Source organism: Vidua macroura, chromosome 22, assembly GCF_024509145.1.
Source record: "Vidua macroura isolate BioBank_ID:100142 chromosome 22, ASM2450914v1, whole genome shotgun sequence".
NCBI classification, from domain to species: domain Eukaryota; kingdom Metazoa; phylum Chordata; class Aves; order Passeriformes; family Viduidae; genus Vidua; species Vidua macroura.
The window spans coordinates 4,609,973-4,628,596 of record NC_071592.1 but is presented as its reverse complement, the minus strand read 5'-3'; the positions used below and the strand labels follow the sequence as shown (position 1 = coordinate 4,628,596).

The window sequence follows — 18,624 nt, the reverse complement described above, 5'->3', positions numbered from 1 at the left end:
TGTGGGATATTTAATTCTCCAAGGTTCCCAGGCTCGAGTTTAACCCTCCATAAAAGCAACACTCACCTCAGGAACCCTAAAAGATATTTAGGGCACGAAGTCTGTGCTTTGGAGTGTACTCCTGCCTGGCAGTGCAAGCCCAGATGCTGCTGCCAGCTCCCAGGCTCACTTCTGAACGTGGTGCCTGCTCTCCAGGCTTGGCTTTCTCCCTCTCTCCAGGATCCTCCTCGCATGGATGCTGTCACCATGTGCTTTAATTAGCAGTTCCCTCCAGCCTGGCCAACTCCTGCTTCCAGCATTTGTAAGATGACTTCCCCATCTGTAAATCAGGCATCAGAAGACATCTCTCCCTCCCACACCATCCCTGACATGAGTTCTGCCCTGCTGAGCATCCATCGGATGCTTTGAGGGGAGTCACACACCTGATGGAAGGTGCTCGGGACACACAGCCTTCCTAAAACCAGCTCCTCTGGCCACAGCTCTCTCGGTGTCTGGTGTCACACTGTCAGCTCCCACCATTTGTTGCTTTTCCCTCTCTGCTCAAATCTGCCAGTCCTGGAAATGGCCTTGCATGAAGATCTCACCTTGTACAGAGCTGAAGTGCATGTGTGGAGCTGTAGGAACACAGTTAAAGGTTTGCAACCACGGTCTGAGATCATCTTAGAAAAGCCACAAAGCAAATAAAAGGCACCTCAAAAAACAGAATCCCAGAATGATTTGAGTTGGGAAGGGACTTTAAAACTCATCTTGTTCCAAGCCCTGCCATGGGCAGGGTACCTTCCACTACCCCAAGTTGCTCAGACAATCTGTAATTTAACTAATCAAAACACGTGGGGTTTGTTCACCCCCTCATGCTCTGGACTTTGCCACTCCTCATAGTGGTTAACCATTACTATCACTAGTAGGGAATTACTATTTCCCCCTACTCAAGAGAAACACTTTTGCAGCCTGTGCTACACAGGTGCAAATGACTCCAAATAACTTTTATTTCTTAAAAAAGCACGTTCATGATCCTTCTGCTGACATAAAACTCCCTGCAAGCTGTTTTGGGCAGGGACTATCTCTGTGCTATACACTCACACAGTGCCTGTCCCAGCCTCCAGGCCCTACTACAATATAAATAATGATAATCCCTCACTCAGCAATACAATGAAACATTTGCACGGTATTAAAAATTATTTAAAATTCATACCTACATTGGGAAATTATTCAGTAAACTCTAATTACTTATCAAAAGCAACGATGATAGTTTTAAGGAGAAGGAGTGCCCATAAATACAGAGCCATAAATAAACTGCTTCTCGGTAGCACGAATTAATTTGTATTTAATTGCTAGAAATTGCTATCAATTACTAAACATTCCTTGCAGAATAGGCAAATTCTTTTAAGAACAATTTCAATTGCTAATTGACAGTCTTTTTTTTTTTTTTTTTTTAATTTTTCCTCTTTCTCATCCCTGCTCCTGCCAACCACCCAGCCAATTCTGCACTTCTAGGGGGCAGAGAGAGACCTGTGAGGAGCCAAGGAGCTGCTCAGGCTTCAGGAGGTTTTACCACCTGTAAAACCCTGAAGACACAGGAAAACCAGTGCTGAAAAACATCCCTGACACAGCAAGGAGAGTGATTCCTTGCAAAGGATTGAAAGGCGGGAACTGAGAGCTGAAGTTACACATCCATCACACATCCAGGGACAGAAACACCTCCCAGGGACTGTGCATGTCCCCTGAATGCCACAGCAAAGCCATGGCAGATGCTGAGAGAGGCTCTCTGTGCTCCACTGCTCCTCTCCAGAGCCAGACCCTGCAGGAGGATGCTCCAGCTCCTGCCGTGTGGCAGGACATGAGCCGAGCCGCACGCCTGGCTGCCGCTTCCCGCCTCTCCACGCTGAACAGCCCTGCTATCGCTCCTGACTCATTTTCTGGTGTTTTCTTCTTTGCTGTTGGCATAACATCCCATCAGCACAGTTAATTACATCCACGCTGAGTGTGAAGGACAGGCTGAGTCTCGCAAGGAGCCGGCGGCTGTGCAATCCTTCCCACTGCTCTCGCAAAACTGCTTCCATGGATGCTGACAAACCGCGGCGCGGGGCTGCCATGTGCGAGACAGCAGCTCCCGAGGGAACTCCTCCCTGCAACGCCAGGATTCGGGGTTGCTCTCACACCCACACCCCTCCAAATTCCCCCAGCGTCCCTGCTGTGAGCTCAGACTTGTGGCTGCAAACATCTTGTGCTGGAGATGTCCCATTCCTGGAAGTGTCCAAAGCCAGGCTGGAGCAAACTGGAATACTGGAAGGTGTCCCTGCCCGTGGGACATGAAATGAGCTTTAAAGTCCCTTCCAACCCAAACCATTCTGGAACTCCCTGATCTCCCTCAACCTCATTGCCCAAACAGAGGCTACACACACTCTCAAAAAGTTTGCACAAAGCACAAAATGCAGAAGAAACATCTGCCCTATCTCAGCAGAGAAAGCCCCGGCACAGAAAGCCCTGTTCCCACTCAAACCTACCCTGCTGGTGGAGGCACTTGTACATCCATGGGTGAGAGCAGGCTGGAAGCAGAGGAGGGTGCTGGGAAGAGCTGCTCATGTCTACAGCTCGATTAAAGAGAGACCCAGGGTCTCCAGGACTGTCAATCCAACATCCAGGCACCGCTCCATCACCGTCCCCCCAGGAGCGGGCTGACAGTCACAGGGAGCCATGTGCCAGCCATGACAAGCAAAGCAAGTGACACACACATCTCCTGCTTACAATAACAGCCCTTCCGTGTCTAATCCATCATATTCGATGCAGATCTCTTACCCTGAAGTGTTGTCAATGACGATTTAATTTAGTGCTAATTAGACAAATATTGCATGTTGAACAGCCATTGATTATTAAGAGACAGGGAGCGTGGCTTGGCTCAGCAGTGTGCATGGACACGCTGGATTATATCTGGGATGAGGCTGGGAAATGTCTTGCTGTTTCTAATCGTCAGATAGTAATTAACGTCCAATAACTTGTAACTTGGTTTATCATTATAGATTTAGGAAGGCAATAATAGTACTGTATGCTAATTAAATATCAATTGATTATTTAAGGCATATAAAGATTTAGCAGCAAGGTAATAGATATACACAGTTGTTAAAGTTTAATATCCATCACACAGCATTCTCCTGTTCTATTAAGTTAGTGTTTAATGAGAAAGAGTGTTGTTACTGTAGGAAACTTTTTGGATGGGAGTGTCCAAAGTGTTTGGCAGCTTGCAAAGTTTAGAGTCTCTCAAAGGAACAAAAAGTCTGGAAATTCGGAGCCTCGGGTGAAGTGAGGTCAAGCAAGCAGTGGTGGCAGAGCCCAAGGCACTCCTAAACCTCCTGACATTTTGCATCTCAGCTTTCCCCTCAATCCATGCAACCCCCACCCAAAAAGAAAGACAAGTTGTCAATTCCCTGTTGGAATAAAACTTTCAAACCCCAGCCCAGAACCTTCTGGAATCCCACCAGCCCACAGGGCAGCCTCATCCAACTGGAAGACACACACAAGAAGCTGAAGTTTGGAGCAAACTTCCCTAAATAATAATAATGGTAAAGAAATCAATAGAGCCCTGGCACCCCCTCTCCACGGTACCTGCCCCCAGAGCTGCCTCTCCTCCCCAGGATGGGGTCTGACCCCATGCCCAGCACCAGTGATGTGGGAGGGTTGGGAAGACTGAGCTCCTTCCCACGTGAGAGATAAAACCAGAAATGACAGACAGAAGCCCAGCATCTAAAAGGGAAAAGATAAATGGCTTCTGAGGGGAAATAACCTGCTGGACTTCATGTGTTTGGCAGCACCCTGCTAAGTGCAGCATCAGTCTTGAAAACCGCTGCAAGCTCAGCAATCGCAGGATAAAGCACAGGATTCTGTCAGGGCTTCTTCCCAGAGGGAGCCCAAGGCTCAGGACTGTCTGGTTTTGGCCACTTGGATGGCTCCCAGCTTGGGGAGATGGGCTAGGAGAGAGATGTAGCAGGGAGAACAACTTTCAGTGCACACAGCTGCTTCCTGCAGATGGGCTGGCCCCATCGCTGAATTACCAGGCAATAAAAGCAAAATCAAGGAAAATGCCTCAACTGCACCGCTGAGAGTGTCCAGCCTCAGTTATAGAGTCTGGGCAGGCCCCAGCTGCCTCTTAAAAGCTTGTGTTGTACACAGGGGGTCTGACGTGACTGGGGAAGGGGTCCAGAGGTGGCTGGCTCTCTGATGAGTGCTGGAGCATGGCACCCACAGCAGGAAGAGGAGGGAAAGTGCTGCTGCTTGGGAACACGACAGAAAAAGGCAGCAGGAGGCAGCAGGATGAGGCCAGCACCCCTCCTACAGCAGGCTAGAAAACCCCATTTCTTGGAAGGAAAATCAATACACTCCATCATGGACCTTCCCACTTGGGGCACCACAGGATGGGGTCTAGAACGAGACATCAGCAACTGCACATCTCTACTTCAGAAACCTCCAGAGTCCTTGGTGGCATCCCAAAATGCCAGTCCTGCAGCACAATGATGCTATGAACAGGCACACTCCTGCACAGGCAGATTCAGGGCATAAAGCCAGCTCCCCAAGCTCTCTGTGCCATCCAGCAGGATGTTACCAGCCAGCTGCAGCCTGAAACTTCTGCAAAGGTGGCTTTTCCTACCAGCTGGGAATGGATTTAAGACTGGACTGGGTCTCAGAGGCAGAGAAGCACCTTAGAACTCCCAGCCTGCTCCCTTACAGCCATCCCAGACAGTGATTCCCACCTCAGGCTTCCCACTCGCTCACAGGCAGCAGCTCCAGCCTTGCCTGGGTCACCATCTGAGGCGCCTCCTGCTTCCCCTCTGCCCACCAGGCTCCTTACTCCATGGTACAGATGAGATTTCATTTGTCTGACACAATTTCTCGTTGACAAACAAGAAAAGCTCTTCTGGCTGTGCCACAGTTTCTTGTCCATTCCAGCTGATCACAAATGATTTTGTTTGTTTGCTCCAGAGCATTGCCAGGATGGAAGGTGAGCTATCTCCTACAGTAGTTTCTCTCACTTTACTACACCAACCACTATATTGCCCTTCCCAGGGGTCTGGAACATTCCCTACCCTTTGGGATGAGCAGCAGCAGTCCTGACATCCCTCCAGCCACTTCCTGCAGAGCCAAGCAGGAACAGCATCAGCCCAGGTGATTTATATTAGAACTCCAGCAAGAGAGCTAGGCAAAGGCTGAGAGAAACCTCTCTTAAATAGTTTTGCAGTGGAGTTTACCCGAGCTGCAGCAGGCAACAAAGACACGTCAAGAGCAATGAGACAAGGCAGGGAAGGCGTCGTAGCAGATAAAGGATTCTTCAGGTATGAGACAAAACCAGCTTTGGAAACCTTGCAGAAGTGAGTTTAAAGTCTCCAGAGGATATCAATTGAGAGTCTGTCACTTGGTGTCAGGATAACTTTCTGGACAGCTCTCGTAGCTTGTTAAGCTCTTGCTTGGGCTGCATTTGAGCTCTGGTGGCAGTGCTGTCTGTGAGCACCAGTGCTGAAACCAGAGATGAAAAAGATCTGCTGAGTCCATGCAGCTTTTCCACTATCCCTCCAAAATTCCCCACCATGACCTGCAACATCCCGGTGTTGGGCTTGGGGAGCTCAGACAGGGTTGCTCCAAGACACACTCCCTCAAGGATGGGATGTCTCTAAGCAGGGGCAACACTGAAAAATTGGGCTCCTCTCACCCCAAAACAAGGGCTGGGGTGTCCAGGAGGGATTTGTGGGCGCAGGTGGGAAATGCAGGATGAGATGCAGCAGCCCGTGTAAAAGCAGGTGGCCAAACCAGACGGTCGTAACACTGTCTCAGCATCACAATCTATGGCTCGGGTAGGAAATAGCCACTTCCCCTACAGCAATCATTTCATCAAAAACCCTGCAAGACTCCTGCTGTTCCCACTAGCCCTGGATCCCTAACTATAATTAAGTCCAAAGAGCCTTCCCGCAAGAACAAGGGAGGAGAGGGTGACTCAGACAGCGATGGGACCAGTCAGTGCAATTATCATACAGTTAAGAATATTAATTAAAAACAGCCCTCCCCCCAGTTAAAAAAAAAAAAATAAAACGGCAAACGAATCAATTCTACTTAAAGGAATATATGGGGATGAGGAGAAGGAGCAGGGAGGGTGACAGAGACAGAGATGGGACGCGCTGTGAATGCTAAGAGCTTCCCACCGTGGCCACTGCCGCAGTCAGCCCCAGGCCTGGCTGCTTCCAACAGCTACTCCGAGTCTCCTCAGAAATGGGCTCAATCTTTCCTTCTACCTGCTGCCGCATCAGAGCAACTCCTGTGATCACACAAAGGACTTTAAATCTTGGCTTTAACTGCCTTGATTGAATTAAATGCAACACGACGGTAAAGCCGGCTCCTCATTCCAGGTACGAGCAAGGAGCCCTTGCTCTCCCGCTAACGGCACTCTCCCTCTCTCGGAAATGATGAGTTGCTCATGGGTTATGCTCTTTAAGAAAGGAAAAAAAAAGTCATCTGATAAAGTGGGTTATAAAACTGGTGGTGGTAATAAACGGAGAGCAAGGAGCCTGATGCAAAGCCTGCAGAGAAGGCAGAACCTGCTGTAGGGACACAATATCTGAACCGCGATTAATACGTGACCATGGGTGACAGCTCAGGAGCAGCACAGGTGCCACCCACAACACAGGGGACAACAGCAGCAGAGGGTAGTCACCCAGACACCAGAGGGAGGGTGTCAGGAGAGGATGATGAGTGACTGGCTCCCAAGTGTTGAAGCTGAGGGAGTGGACGTGCCTGGAAGGCACCTTCTGCACAATCACCTGCAGTCCTTCAGTGGAGATGCTTCCACCCCTCTGATCAGCTGGGATAAAACCCAGCCAAGGTTTTCAGGCAGGATCAACCCATTGGGATGGACAACCATGACCTGCCAGCAATGCCCCCACAGCAAACACACTGAGCCACGTGCAGAGAAAGCTGTGACTCAATAGCACTCTGCCACAACAGCCTCTTTGACTGCGGGCACCACACAGGACAGGCCACGGGCAGGAGGGGACAAGGTCAAGCAGTGACATGATGAGATGGGAACAGGCTTGCAGTGACCCATGATCCTCCAAAAAAGGTACTGTCCCATGAGTGAGAGCTGCAGGAAAAGGCATCTCAGGTGCCTGGGTTTATGAGAGGGAAGGGAGGAGACACTGCAGAAAAGGACTCTGAGTGGAGAAAAACTGATGAAACCACAACTCTGGCACTCCCAATTCCTGCCTGAAACTCTCTAGGCCTTGTCACTCCAAGACAGACCTGCAGGGACCAGCACCACCATGGACTTATCATAGAGGGTGGAGAAGAGCTCAGCTTCCTTCTCTCCTTCCATGTTCATCCTCCTCTCCTGGGATTTGCCTCTCAGTGAAACGGGAATAAAGAGGAGCATGCTCCTGTGGCTCCTACGAGCCCTGACACAGAGCAGGATCTGTCACAAGAAGGTGCCCTGGGAGCATAAACCATTTCTCTTTATCAGCCTCTATTATTATCACATTAATGGAACCTTCACTGACAGGATGGATGCTCAAGTGCCCAGGAAGCACTCCTGGCTCTTTCCTGCCCCTCCATGGGAGCAGGGCACTGTGCCGACAAATCCCCAGGAGAATTACGGCCGAGTTCCGGGCACAGACACGACTATCGGTTCCTTTTTATGAGCCTTCATTGTTATTACCACCTATTTCTTTTTACATTCCTGCCAAAATACCAAACATTAATCTCCCTCGCTCCCTGCAGGCAAAACATGGGTAATTGGATTTATATGGGTTAGAAATTTGTTAGATTTTTATATAAATATATATATATACACACATGAACACATGCACACACACAGAGAAGATATAAAAAACCCAGTGGAGGGATACGCTATCCCATTGGAACTCGGGTACCAACTGGCTGAAGCCAAACCCCCCACATTTCTGTGCTGGCTGCTGGGCTTTATTTTAGGAGCTCATCCCTCAATGCTGAACTTCACACACTGAGAGTTACCAGTCGTGGATTTTTCTTTGGTGCACCCTTTGCAATGCCCTGGTTTTACCTCTACCCACTCCCTTCTTCCACCTGACATTTTTCTTTCCCCCTTCCCAACTTTTTTTTTCTCTTCTTCCACTTTCTCTCTTCTGGAATCCCATTCCTCTTGTCTCCAGCTCCAGCCTGGAGGCGACACCACACACAAGCCTTGGCACACCAAGAGAAGAAAAGCAAGATGTGTGACATGTCCTCAAGTGTCCCCACTCTGAACCCATCAGCACTGGAGATGGCACAAAGTACCTCATCAGCATCAGCACAATTTGCTGATCTTTTACAGGATGAGAAAAAATATCTTAAATTTACAGCTTACACCACAACAGATGTTGTTCTCATTATCCTCCCCCTCCACAGAGAAACAGACTTGGAGACCCATTTGTATCCCAAGGAACAAGTCCGTCAAGTGAGCATAGTCATGGAAACAACTCATTTTAAGCAAATCTTGGGAAATATTCATAGGAAAACAGAAATATAAAATGTGAATGTTTTGCACTAAAGAGGTGACCTTGAAGGGTTCTGTCAGGAAAGACAAGACCTACATATCAAATCCAACCTGCAGTAAACAACCCATTACAGGCTAAAAATTGTTGACAGGGGCTGTGGGGAAATTATTTTTCTCATTAAAAAAAAAAAAAAAGACAAAAAACTAGCACATCCTAACCCTCAAAGGCTGCTCACAAGGACAGAGGAAGAAGTGATAGTCACTGAATCAGATATTTCTTATGAACTGTCTGCTAGTCTGCAGTATCTAAAGATTATCACTTAAAACAATATGTCCAGCTGTTGTAAAAAGCATCCGTGGTTTAGGGCTCAGGAATGCAAGGAGGAGGCAAACTGTGAGAACAGTCAAGGGAACAGAGAAACTCTTAGGAAAGCAGGAATGTGAAAGACAGCCACTGTGCCCCCGTTTGGTTTTGCAGCGTTAACACCTAATCCTGTTCCAGAAACAAAGCCCTGAGCTCCTGGAGGAGTGTGCGTGATCCAGGGGAAGGACAGCTATTACCAGGGAGTTTATTATCCTTGCAAAAAGATCTCTGTACCCTATAGCACAAGGATTACCAACAGTTCAGTCTCATCCCCAGGAGGTAAATATCACCACTTGGAAATATTTCTGCCTAGTGGAGCTTAAAAACTTAGCGTGGGAGGGGGTGGGGTTTTTTTTGCTAGACAAGAGGACCTTCCCAGGGTTTGAATCCTGGCCCTGGGAGATGTGACAGTGAGGGTCCCCTCCTCCCTCTGCAGAGCCCCACCAGCTCTCTGTGCTCTCCAAACCAGCATTTTCTGCAGCAAACCCCCAGTGTTGTGGTTCCAGCCTGTGTCAGCAGGACTCCCCAGCTCTCTGACACTGAGCCCAGCCCTAGACCCACATAAAACCTGCCTGGTGCTGGCTCAGCAGGAGAGGGGTTGGCACAGGCAGCAGCCCAAGCCTTGCTGGCTGAAGGTGAATTCTCCAAAGCCAGCCCTGAATCGCCTCAAAGCCAGACTTGAATCCTCCCCTTGCACAGCAGGACCGCGCTCTTGGAGCAGGGACAGCCAGTGTTGGGGACAACGAGCCTTAGGGACACTCAACTGCAGGGACAATGAACCTCAGGGAACACCAACCTCAGGGAAAACCAACATCAGGGACAACCAACATCAGGGACAACCAACATCAGGGACAACCAACATCAGGGAACACCAACATCAGGGAACACCAACATCAGGGACAATGAACCTCAGGGAAAACCAACATCAGGGACAACCAACATCAGGGACAACCAACATCAGGGAACACCAGCCTCAGGGACAACCAGCCTAGGAACAACCAGCCTCAGGGACAATGAACCACAAGAACACCAACCTCAGGGACAATTACCCCAGAACAACCAATCTCAGAGACAATTACCCCAGAACAACCAATCTCAGGGACAATCAGCCACAGGGACAAAAAACTGCAGGGAACACCAATCTCAGGAACAACCAGCGTTAGGGACAATGAACCACAAGGAACACCAACCTCAGGGACAAGTAGCTCCAGGGACAGCCAGCCCAGGACCAACCAACATCAGTGACAATCAGCCTCTCATTGCACAACCCAACAAGTGACCTCACCCAAACCAGCCAGCCCTGACATGAGCTGAAGACCAACATTCATCCCACAGCAAAGGACACCGGGACTTAAACCTCCCTCCAGCACGTCCCTCCCTGATGCCAACAAGGACAACAGTGTGGCAGGGGCTGTGAGGCTGCTCCAGCCCCACCAAGGTGGGAAGGGGCACAGCCAAGGACATTGGGTACCAGCTCCATGGGCTCAGCATCTGCATTTTGGCAGCATCATTGGTGCAGCAGGCTGGGGAGGAAGGAGCTCTCCTGCAACCCCCTGACCTTTCTCCAACCACCCTTCCAGTGGCTGCAATATTACAGTGAAATTAGCGGGCACTGTAATTACAACTATCAGGAGCAGATAAGACAAGTTAAATACCAGCTACCTAGGGAGAAATTATTATGCCAGCCAGGAGGATCCAAATGCCAGAATCCATGGCTGTAATTTCCCTGAGTCGCCAATTACAGCTCCGCCACGCAGCGAGCTCTACCTTGGAAACGGCAGGTATATATTTAGCTGCTCCAGAAAACTTTTTGGGTAGGAGAGGAGGGGGGAGGAAGGGGCAGCAATGGAGCAAGTCCTCACTAATCTGCTCTGCGCTAATCCCCACGCTTTTAGCATTTGCACACAAAGAGCGGCGACTCTCTTCCCGCTCCCCAGCAAGGATTTAACAGCAGAGACGTGGATGCATTAACGCTTCTTTTCTCTGCCGGGTCCATGGTTGTTGTTGCAGGGTGACAGGTGAGTGTCACAACCCCCATTAACGGGTAGGTACACGGAATATCAGCGGTTTGACTGAAAAAGAGGCAAAAAAAAAAGTGATTTTCTGACTTCCCAGACCTATGCCTGGAGACTGTGGTCCTGCAGCCTGCTCCTGCTGGTTGTATTTTACTGAGGTCTCGTAGTGTGCTGGAAAATAGACTGAGGTAGGTTATTACACCAAAAGAAAAAAAGAAGAATCAAAGCAGCATTGTCAGAAATAATTAAAACCATAATTGCAAAAATAAATGGAAGAACAGCATCTCGTGATGTTTTATTCGGGCTTTTTATTTTTAATTGGAATCATTCTCACACTCGCTAATTGACAGAATACAGTCAGGCACGGAGTCTTGGATGCGAATGAGCAAAGCTAGCCTGACTTCTTGGTCTCCTTCATGGACAGGCAGTAGGAAAGGCCATGGGTTCACCAGAAGCAGACAAGCCCAGGGGATTTGACTTGAAAATTTGCCCTTATATACAGAGATAAAGCAGCTCTGTATTATTTAGTTTGGAAAAAAGCCTAGCTATACCTGCCTCAGCATCACCTATGAGTACCCATTCTTCTAATCATCACTGATAAACCACTGCTGTTGGGTCATTTTAGAAATGGGGAAACTGAGGATGAGAGCAGAGGGGCCTCCTTAAGTCCTGGTGTCCCTGCAGTGACAGCCACAGAGAAAACTCAGCACACCCTGTATCCAAGCTAATCCCTTCAACCTCTAAAACGCACTCTTTCCCTTAATGAAACCCAACAATATTTCTTAAATACAGATAAAACTATAAAGCCTTGAAATTTTGAGCAGCTGGTGGTTTATGTCTTTATGAACTGTACTGATGGCTGCTGTAAAGGTCGGTTTGCTGGCGGCACAGCGGGACGATCCCATTTCCATCCCCATTTTAACACCGTGGGAATATTTGCCAGTTTCCCCTTCGGCCCATGGAGATGCTTCCACCACCAATGCAGCTGGGATAAAACCCAGCCAAAGTCTCCAGGCAGGATCAACCCATGGGGATTGGCCAACCATGACCTGCCAGTGATGCCCCCACAGCAACCCAGGACACGAATCCAATGAGCAGCATGTGGAGAAAGCCAAGACTCAATGGCATTCTTCCCAAAAAAAGGAATTTAATCCTTGTTTCCACATCAAATCCCAGCTGGGAGATTAAAAAGCGACCATCTCCAACACCCCTGGTGGTTCCCAGTGTGCTCCTTGTTCTGTTTCATATCCCAGACTGGTGGGTAACATCAGTTACTCCTGCCATCTCAACACCTGAGTTTTGTGTTCCTGAGTCAGGGAAGAGGCAGTTTGGGTTTATTTTAATAGTACACAGAAAATTTCCATACTGCCTTTAGTTCCCAGGAGAGGAAAGGTGCCTGAGTATTATGGAAATTGTTCTTACAATAAAAAGAAGTGAATTACCAACAATCTCTGCTTAAAACGGAAATTATTTGTTGCTGATCTAAGATGACCTGCAAGTTGCCTGTAGATGGAGCCTGAGTTTCTGCAAGGATTATGCTGAGCCTCCCTCAGAAAAAGGGTGGAGAGCTGGAAATGGAAGCGCCCAAAATCCAATACAGGAAACCCACAGGCAGCCTGAAAAGCCTCCAGATTTCCTCCACCACTTGCACGCAGGTCCGCTCTCTCTCCCAGCTCCTTTCTGTAATGCAAGGGGTGGTTCAAGGGCTGATCTTGGAAAGCAGAGAGCTTCCACCAACCCTGCAGGAGCCAGGGAGATTTGCAGGCTCAGCCCATCTCACAACCAGGATGAGGGAGAGGACCTGGCCATCCAGACCTAGCAGGACTGGGGCTAATTCCGCAAGAGCTACACACTGGAATTACACCTCTCAGTTTTTCCAAGCCCAGCTCCTTGGTTTGAGCCCCAAGAAAAGTGCCATTTGCAGGGAGGACAGCAGAGGACACCACCACCTCCTCCTGTGGGTGCACAGGAGAAAACACCATTTAGCAGTGACACCACTCACTGGGAAAGACTTCCCACGGCACTTTCCCCTGCCTGGCTCTTCAAAGGAAAGCAGAGCCTGCAAATAAACATCAGCCCCATCCTCAAGATGCTCCACCTTTGTCCTCCTGCCTTCAACCCCGCACTGATGCCACCTCTTTGGCTTGTTGTGTGCAATTCCCTGCCCATCTCCAGATCCCAAGGGAAGATGGAAAACTACTTGCCACCCAGAGGCTGCAGAGGGGCAGCAGCAGGGAAACAGGGAGAGGAGAGAAGAGAAGGACCACTGGGAAACAGCAGTGCAAGAAAAGATGGAGCAGACTGGGAGCAAATGGGAGCTGGAGGCAGAAACCTGCCTGCAGCAGGGGAAAGCTGGACTTGAGGAGGAAAAGGGAGGTGGTAAGAGCATGGAAAAGATGCACTGGAGAGCCTGGGTAGGAGCAGATTCCAAGAGGGGAAATGAATAAAACCAGGTGCTTTTGGGGCAGGGGCTTCCCCTAAGTGTCAGCACTTGGGGGATGCAGAGTTTCTTATGGGAAGGCTAAAATCTCCCACCACTCCAGGGCTGCTTCACAAACATCCCCCCTGCTAACAGCACAGAAAAGGGGACAGAAGATTAGAAATTAAAAAAAAAAAAAAAAAAAAAAAAAAAAAAAAAAGAAGAAGAAGAAAGAAAGAAAGAAAGAAAAAAAAAAAAGAAAAAAAAAAAAGAAAAAAGGAGATCCAAGTCAGCCCTCTGCTGGCAGCAGGCTCGGCTGGACTTGCAGGGACTCCCCAGGGAGCAGGCACAGGCACCCATCCTGCTCTGACTGCCACCAGCATCGCCTCCGAGAGCCCCAAAGCCCACACTTCACTACGGAGACAAGTTCCGACAGCGAGGAAAAGAGCACCAGGGCCAAAGGCACCTCTCTGGGGGACTGTCCTTCTTTTAACTGCCTTGCTCACACAGCTCAGGTTAATCATCATTGCAGTTCAATTAGGAAGAGCACAAGGAGACAGCCCTCTGCTCTCCAGCTGTGCCACAGCCCCCAGGAACACGGGGTGATGACAAGCATGTCCCAGCAGGTCCCTGGCAGGGACCAAGGAGAAGGGACACATCCCAAAGTCTGGCAGTGAGCGTGGTGGGAAGAGGGCAGACAGGCAACCAACACCTCCCTCCGCAGCACGGAGCCCACAGAGCCTGATTCCCATAACCACCAAACACTTCCCCCTACAAAGCCCATCTCAGGCACGGAAACCTGCCCGGCCACCCAGGTGAGCACAGCAGCCTCTGCTCAAAGCAGCAGCAGCTCCTCAGCCGGCTCGGCTGCTCACGGAGAGCGCGACAGGCTCTGCTTGTGCCATCCCCGAGCCTGGCTTCGGGAAGAGCAGCTGCTCTCTGCTGCAGCCCTGCTCCTCCGGGTCTGAGCGAGGGAGCAGCCAGACTCGGGTGAGGGGCACGCGTTGCTCGCTGGTGCAGAGAAAGCAGACAAACTCCTCCGGGCTCTCTTGCTCCACGCTCACGTCCCACCATCCCCGAGCTCCTTCCTCAAGTCCCACAGCTCCCGGATTAACCGGCTCAGGTCCTCCCGGGGCTGTCTGAAGCACGCACAGCACGACCCAAAGCCCCATTGCCTCCCCGCTGCCGTCCTAAAAAAGGCTGGGCTGCTCCCTGCTCCTCTGGCCCCGCTGCTGCGATGCCTGTGGAGAGCTGCCGTGCTACCTGGGCGATGCACCGCGTACACCTGTAACTCATTCAGGGAATGAAAGGGAAGCTCGGCTGTGCTGTGCGGCACAGGAGTGACCCATCTGCATATCAGCCGCCTGTGTTTCTCCTACAGCAAACAACGTAAGGGAAAGCATCCATCAGAATTCATAAGATGCAGCCCTGGAGTAAAAGATTGATTTGATATTAACGGATTCGTGCAGAGACTATAAAGCGATCGAGGAAAACACTGACACCTCGGAGGCATCGCAGCCCTGGAAAGCCGCTGGCAGTGCAGGCTGGCACCGGTGCCAGGAGCACGGACCCCCCTCCCCTCCCACGCAGGCACAACTTTGGGATTTTCACGCAGCACTAACTCACTGTCTGCCACCTAAACCCCTGTGTCGTCTCCTCGTCTGGCACCCGCAGCCCCCCCAGGAGGTTGCCAGCCCCGCGCTGCAGCCCGAAAAGCACCGGCGCATCCGTCCCTCCAAAACCGCTCGCATGGGGTGACCCCACCACGACGGGGACAAGCTGCCACCCGGAGTGTCCTCTGCCACGATGGGGACAAGCCCCTGGGACACGTGCAAAGTCTCCAGCTGGTCCCAGGACCCTCCGGCAGCCCCGCCGGGCACAGAGCATCCCCCAAAAGCCGCAAGCAGGACCCCCCGACCCCCCAAAGCCCCGGTCCAGCTGCTCCTACCTGAGCGTGGCGCTCTCCCCTTGCCGCACTGTCACGTTGTCCATGGCTTTGGGGAAGGTGGCATCTCCGCTGCGCACGGGCACTCCTGCGGGCACAAGGAAGAGCAGCCTGAGACAGAGGACGACCAGGCACCTCCAGGGCAGGGCCAAGCACCCACCGACCCCCATCCTGGGCAGCGGGGACTTTTCCAACAGGCAAAAAACACACCCGACAAGGCGAAAAGGGGGAAGGGGTGGGTGGAGAGGAGGGATGGGGGGGAGCAAAACCACCGGGGCGAGCGCTGCGGAGCTCCACGGAGATCAGGAGAGCCCCCGGCAAGGCTGGCTGCGAGCGCTGAGCCTGCCGAGCGGCATCGGAGGGAGTCCCGCTGTCCTCGGGCGAGGGAGGAGGACGGGAGGGCCGGGGGGAGGAGGAGGAAGAGGAGGAGAGAAGGTGCGGAGCACGAGATGAAGGTCACAGATGTGTGGCTGCTGGAGACGCTACTTTCAGCTGCAGCTGGGCAGGCGCTGCGGAGATCTGGCATCAAAAGTTTATAACCCACGGAGGAAACGTGAGTGTCTGTGAGAGGAAAGGGAGGGCGGCATCGGCACCGAGGGGGACACAGCGGGCCGGGGCTGGGCTGTTCTCCGGCTCTTGCTCTTTTGTTTAAATCACAGAGGGAAAGGAGAATTAAAAAAAAAAAAAAAATTAAAAAACCCAATAAAGCTCCCCAGAATCCCGGCTCTGTCGCAAGATCGAAACTTCCCCGCGGAGCTGCAGGCGATGTCCCCGATGCTCCTCAGCTCTGTCCAGAGGGTCTCGGAGCCCCCGCGGGGCCGGTGGCTGCTCCGGCTGCGGCTCAGGCGCGCAGCGGGGCGGGGGGGACGCGGGGGGGCGGCGGCAGCAGCACCCCGGCCCCGGCCGGCAGCATCCCCGGGGTTGTCATGGCAGCGGCTCCAGCGCTGCCCGGCGCCTCGGCTCCCGCACGGCCCGAGCCCCGCACACGGGCGGGCGGGCGGGCGGCAGCGGGGCGGGATGCGCAGGAGGACACGCACATTAACCCCCGCCGCGCCGCGCTCCCGCACAGGGACCGGGGCTGCCACCAGCCGAGGGACCCCCCAACCCTTCACGCGCTTCAGCCCTGCTGCAGAGGGGGCTCTTCTCGCACCACGCACCCCCGAGCTTGCCCTCAAGAGCAGCAGGTTGCCCAGACCCTTGCCCACCGCAGCATCTTTCCCTTCCTCCACCTGTTGATGCATATCCCTGTGGGAGACTGGCTCCAGTTCTCTCTCCCGGTGAGAAACAGGGTCCTGTCTCCACATCTTTGCCCCATGGGATGGTGAAAGACAGCTCCAGAGCATCTCCTGTCCTGTCCCTGCTTCCCGACACTGAGGACCTTGAATTAGGAAGCCCACCCTGCCACTCACAACAGAGCATCAATCAATTTCAACAAATTTCCCCCTCTGGAGACACCCACAGACCATCATTTATCTATTCAAAGAGCAGCTGAAGGCACCAAGACCTTGGTGACCATCCGGACACATCTGTGTGTGCTCACAGAAGAAAACGAACCCCACGCTGCCAGTTTTCCTCACACAGCTCCTCAGCCCAGGCCAGGCTGGACCTTGGCTGGGTGCCTTCCTCCAAAGGACATCTGCCTCCTCTGCTGATATATCCCAGGGAACCTGTCCCTTCCAGGGGCTGGAGGAGGGAAATAACCACCAACAAAGAAGTTTTACCTAATTCAGGACCCCGACCTCATCCAGAGATGCAAACACAGTTGCTAGAACTGATAAAGGGGTTTTGCAAGGGGTTTTCAGTGATCCCAAGCCCAATTTTCAGCAGAGCAGGTTCTTCGTACGTGGCAGAGGGACTCAGTGACCCTCAACAGCCACTAGCCACAGGCTGGCACTGCAGAGATGTGTGTTGGCACCCAGCACCAGCTCCAGAGGGCTGCTCGCTGCAGCCTGGATAAATAGGACAGCCTGGGAACCCAGGGAAGCACGGAGAAAAGCAGGGCTGAGCTTTCCATCAGAAAGCTTCTTCAGCTGCTGAAAAGTTGGCTTAACCCCGAATGTGCAGGTTGGCTGCTTCCATGCCAGGGATTCTTTGGGGGGAGGATGGAAAAGGAAGGACACTCCACTCCTTCCTGAGCTGCTCCACTCTGGCACAGAGGAGCCGTGTCTGCTGGAAGGGAAGGAGCAGCAGGAGCCAGCACAAACCCATGGCAGACCCCAGCAGTGAGACCACAGGCGCTGCTGAGCCTCACCCTGCAGCAGGATTAGCTCCAGGGGACAAGGATGCTGCAGGGACCACAAGCTCTGTTGGCTAAAATGGTGTTTACCCCTTGGGACAGAAGCTGTAGACGTAGAGTGAGTGTAGAACAAAGCCTGCCAGAGCCAGAGCAATCCAGGAGAGGGAAGATTTATAGGGGGAAAAAAGCCTGTCTGCCTCACAAAGAGACTCTGAGGAGGCTGCAGAGCCATGGACCCATGAACGGATGCAAAGGCAGGGAATAAATGGACAGACAGAGAACTAAACTGGCTGCTACACACAGGTAAGGGGATATGGGGCATCAGGGAGGGGAGAGAGAGAGGGCTGGGAAGTGAATGTGATCCATATTTATGTAACTGGGTAGGGACCCAACAGCCTGGAATGGCTGTGCAGGACACTGCAGGAGACATGGCTCAGCCACGCTCATCCCAGAGGCCACTGTGGGCACCCAGGGAACCAGAGCTGCCTCTCCTGGTTTGGTATTCTGGGCCACCCCACCACAAACATGTGCCAGTCTCACTGCTGGGGTTAACGGTACCTCCCCAGTGACTGCGCTGCCATCAAATGAAGGGAGCGAAATGGGACGTGGGAGAGAAAAGGGCAAGGGGAAGAAACTTGAAACCCAGGGGGCTGCAAAATTTGCATGAAGCACAAAGTCAGCAGACACAGAGGCAGAGGCACTTTTGCACCGAGACAGTTGCAGACCTGAGGTTGTGCAGGGTGGCTTCAGTTCAGGTCCATGGCTAAAAATATCGCCTTGCTGAGAGGGACTCAAGGCTGGCACAGGCCCTGGGGGCACCAGGCATATGGCAGTGCGGATCCTGCTCCTCACGGTGACGTTAACAAGCCCTGACCTTCTCTCATCATCCCAGAGGCTCAGGAAGAAACTGAGCTGGCAAGGACGAGTCCCTGCACCTCCCCGGCTGTCGCCTCCCAGCCCACTGTCAATCTCGGCTTTTATTAGTGGTGCAGTTTAGCCTCCCTCTTCCTCCGAGATTTCTCCCTCGTTGCTCTAATCAGGAGCTTGCAAATGTCAGGAGTACAGGCCTGGAAGTAATTAGTGAGGGGCCAGAGCCTGGGGGCCATGAGGCTGCTCAGCCACAGCCCTGCTCCAGCATCGTAATGGGAAGAGCCTGCAGCCAC

The 18,624-nt window shown here is 51.9% G+C and overlaps 1 protein-coding gene across 10 annotated transcripts in view; it reads right to left on the bottom strand.

Annotated features, from left to right (window-relative positions):
• Positions 1-18,624, bottom strand: part of OPCML (opioid binding protein/cell adhesion molecule like) — a 337,383-nt gene that overhangs the window by 91,002 nt on the left and 227,757 nt on the right. For 7 of the 10 annotated variants that reach the window (XM_053996801.1, XM_053996807.1, XM_053996810.1 and 4 more), the window contains one exon: positions 15,229-15,313. In XM_053996801.1, coding sequence (XP_053852776.1) covers positions 15,229-15,313 — 85 coding nt within the window. Of the gene's footprint in view, positions 1-15,228; positions 16,217-18,624 lie in introns of those variants that run through there. The other 3 variants (XM_053996808.1, XM_053996809.1, XM_053996812.1) reach the window with 2 other exon arrangements.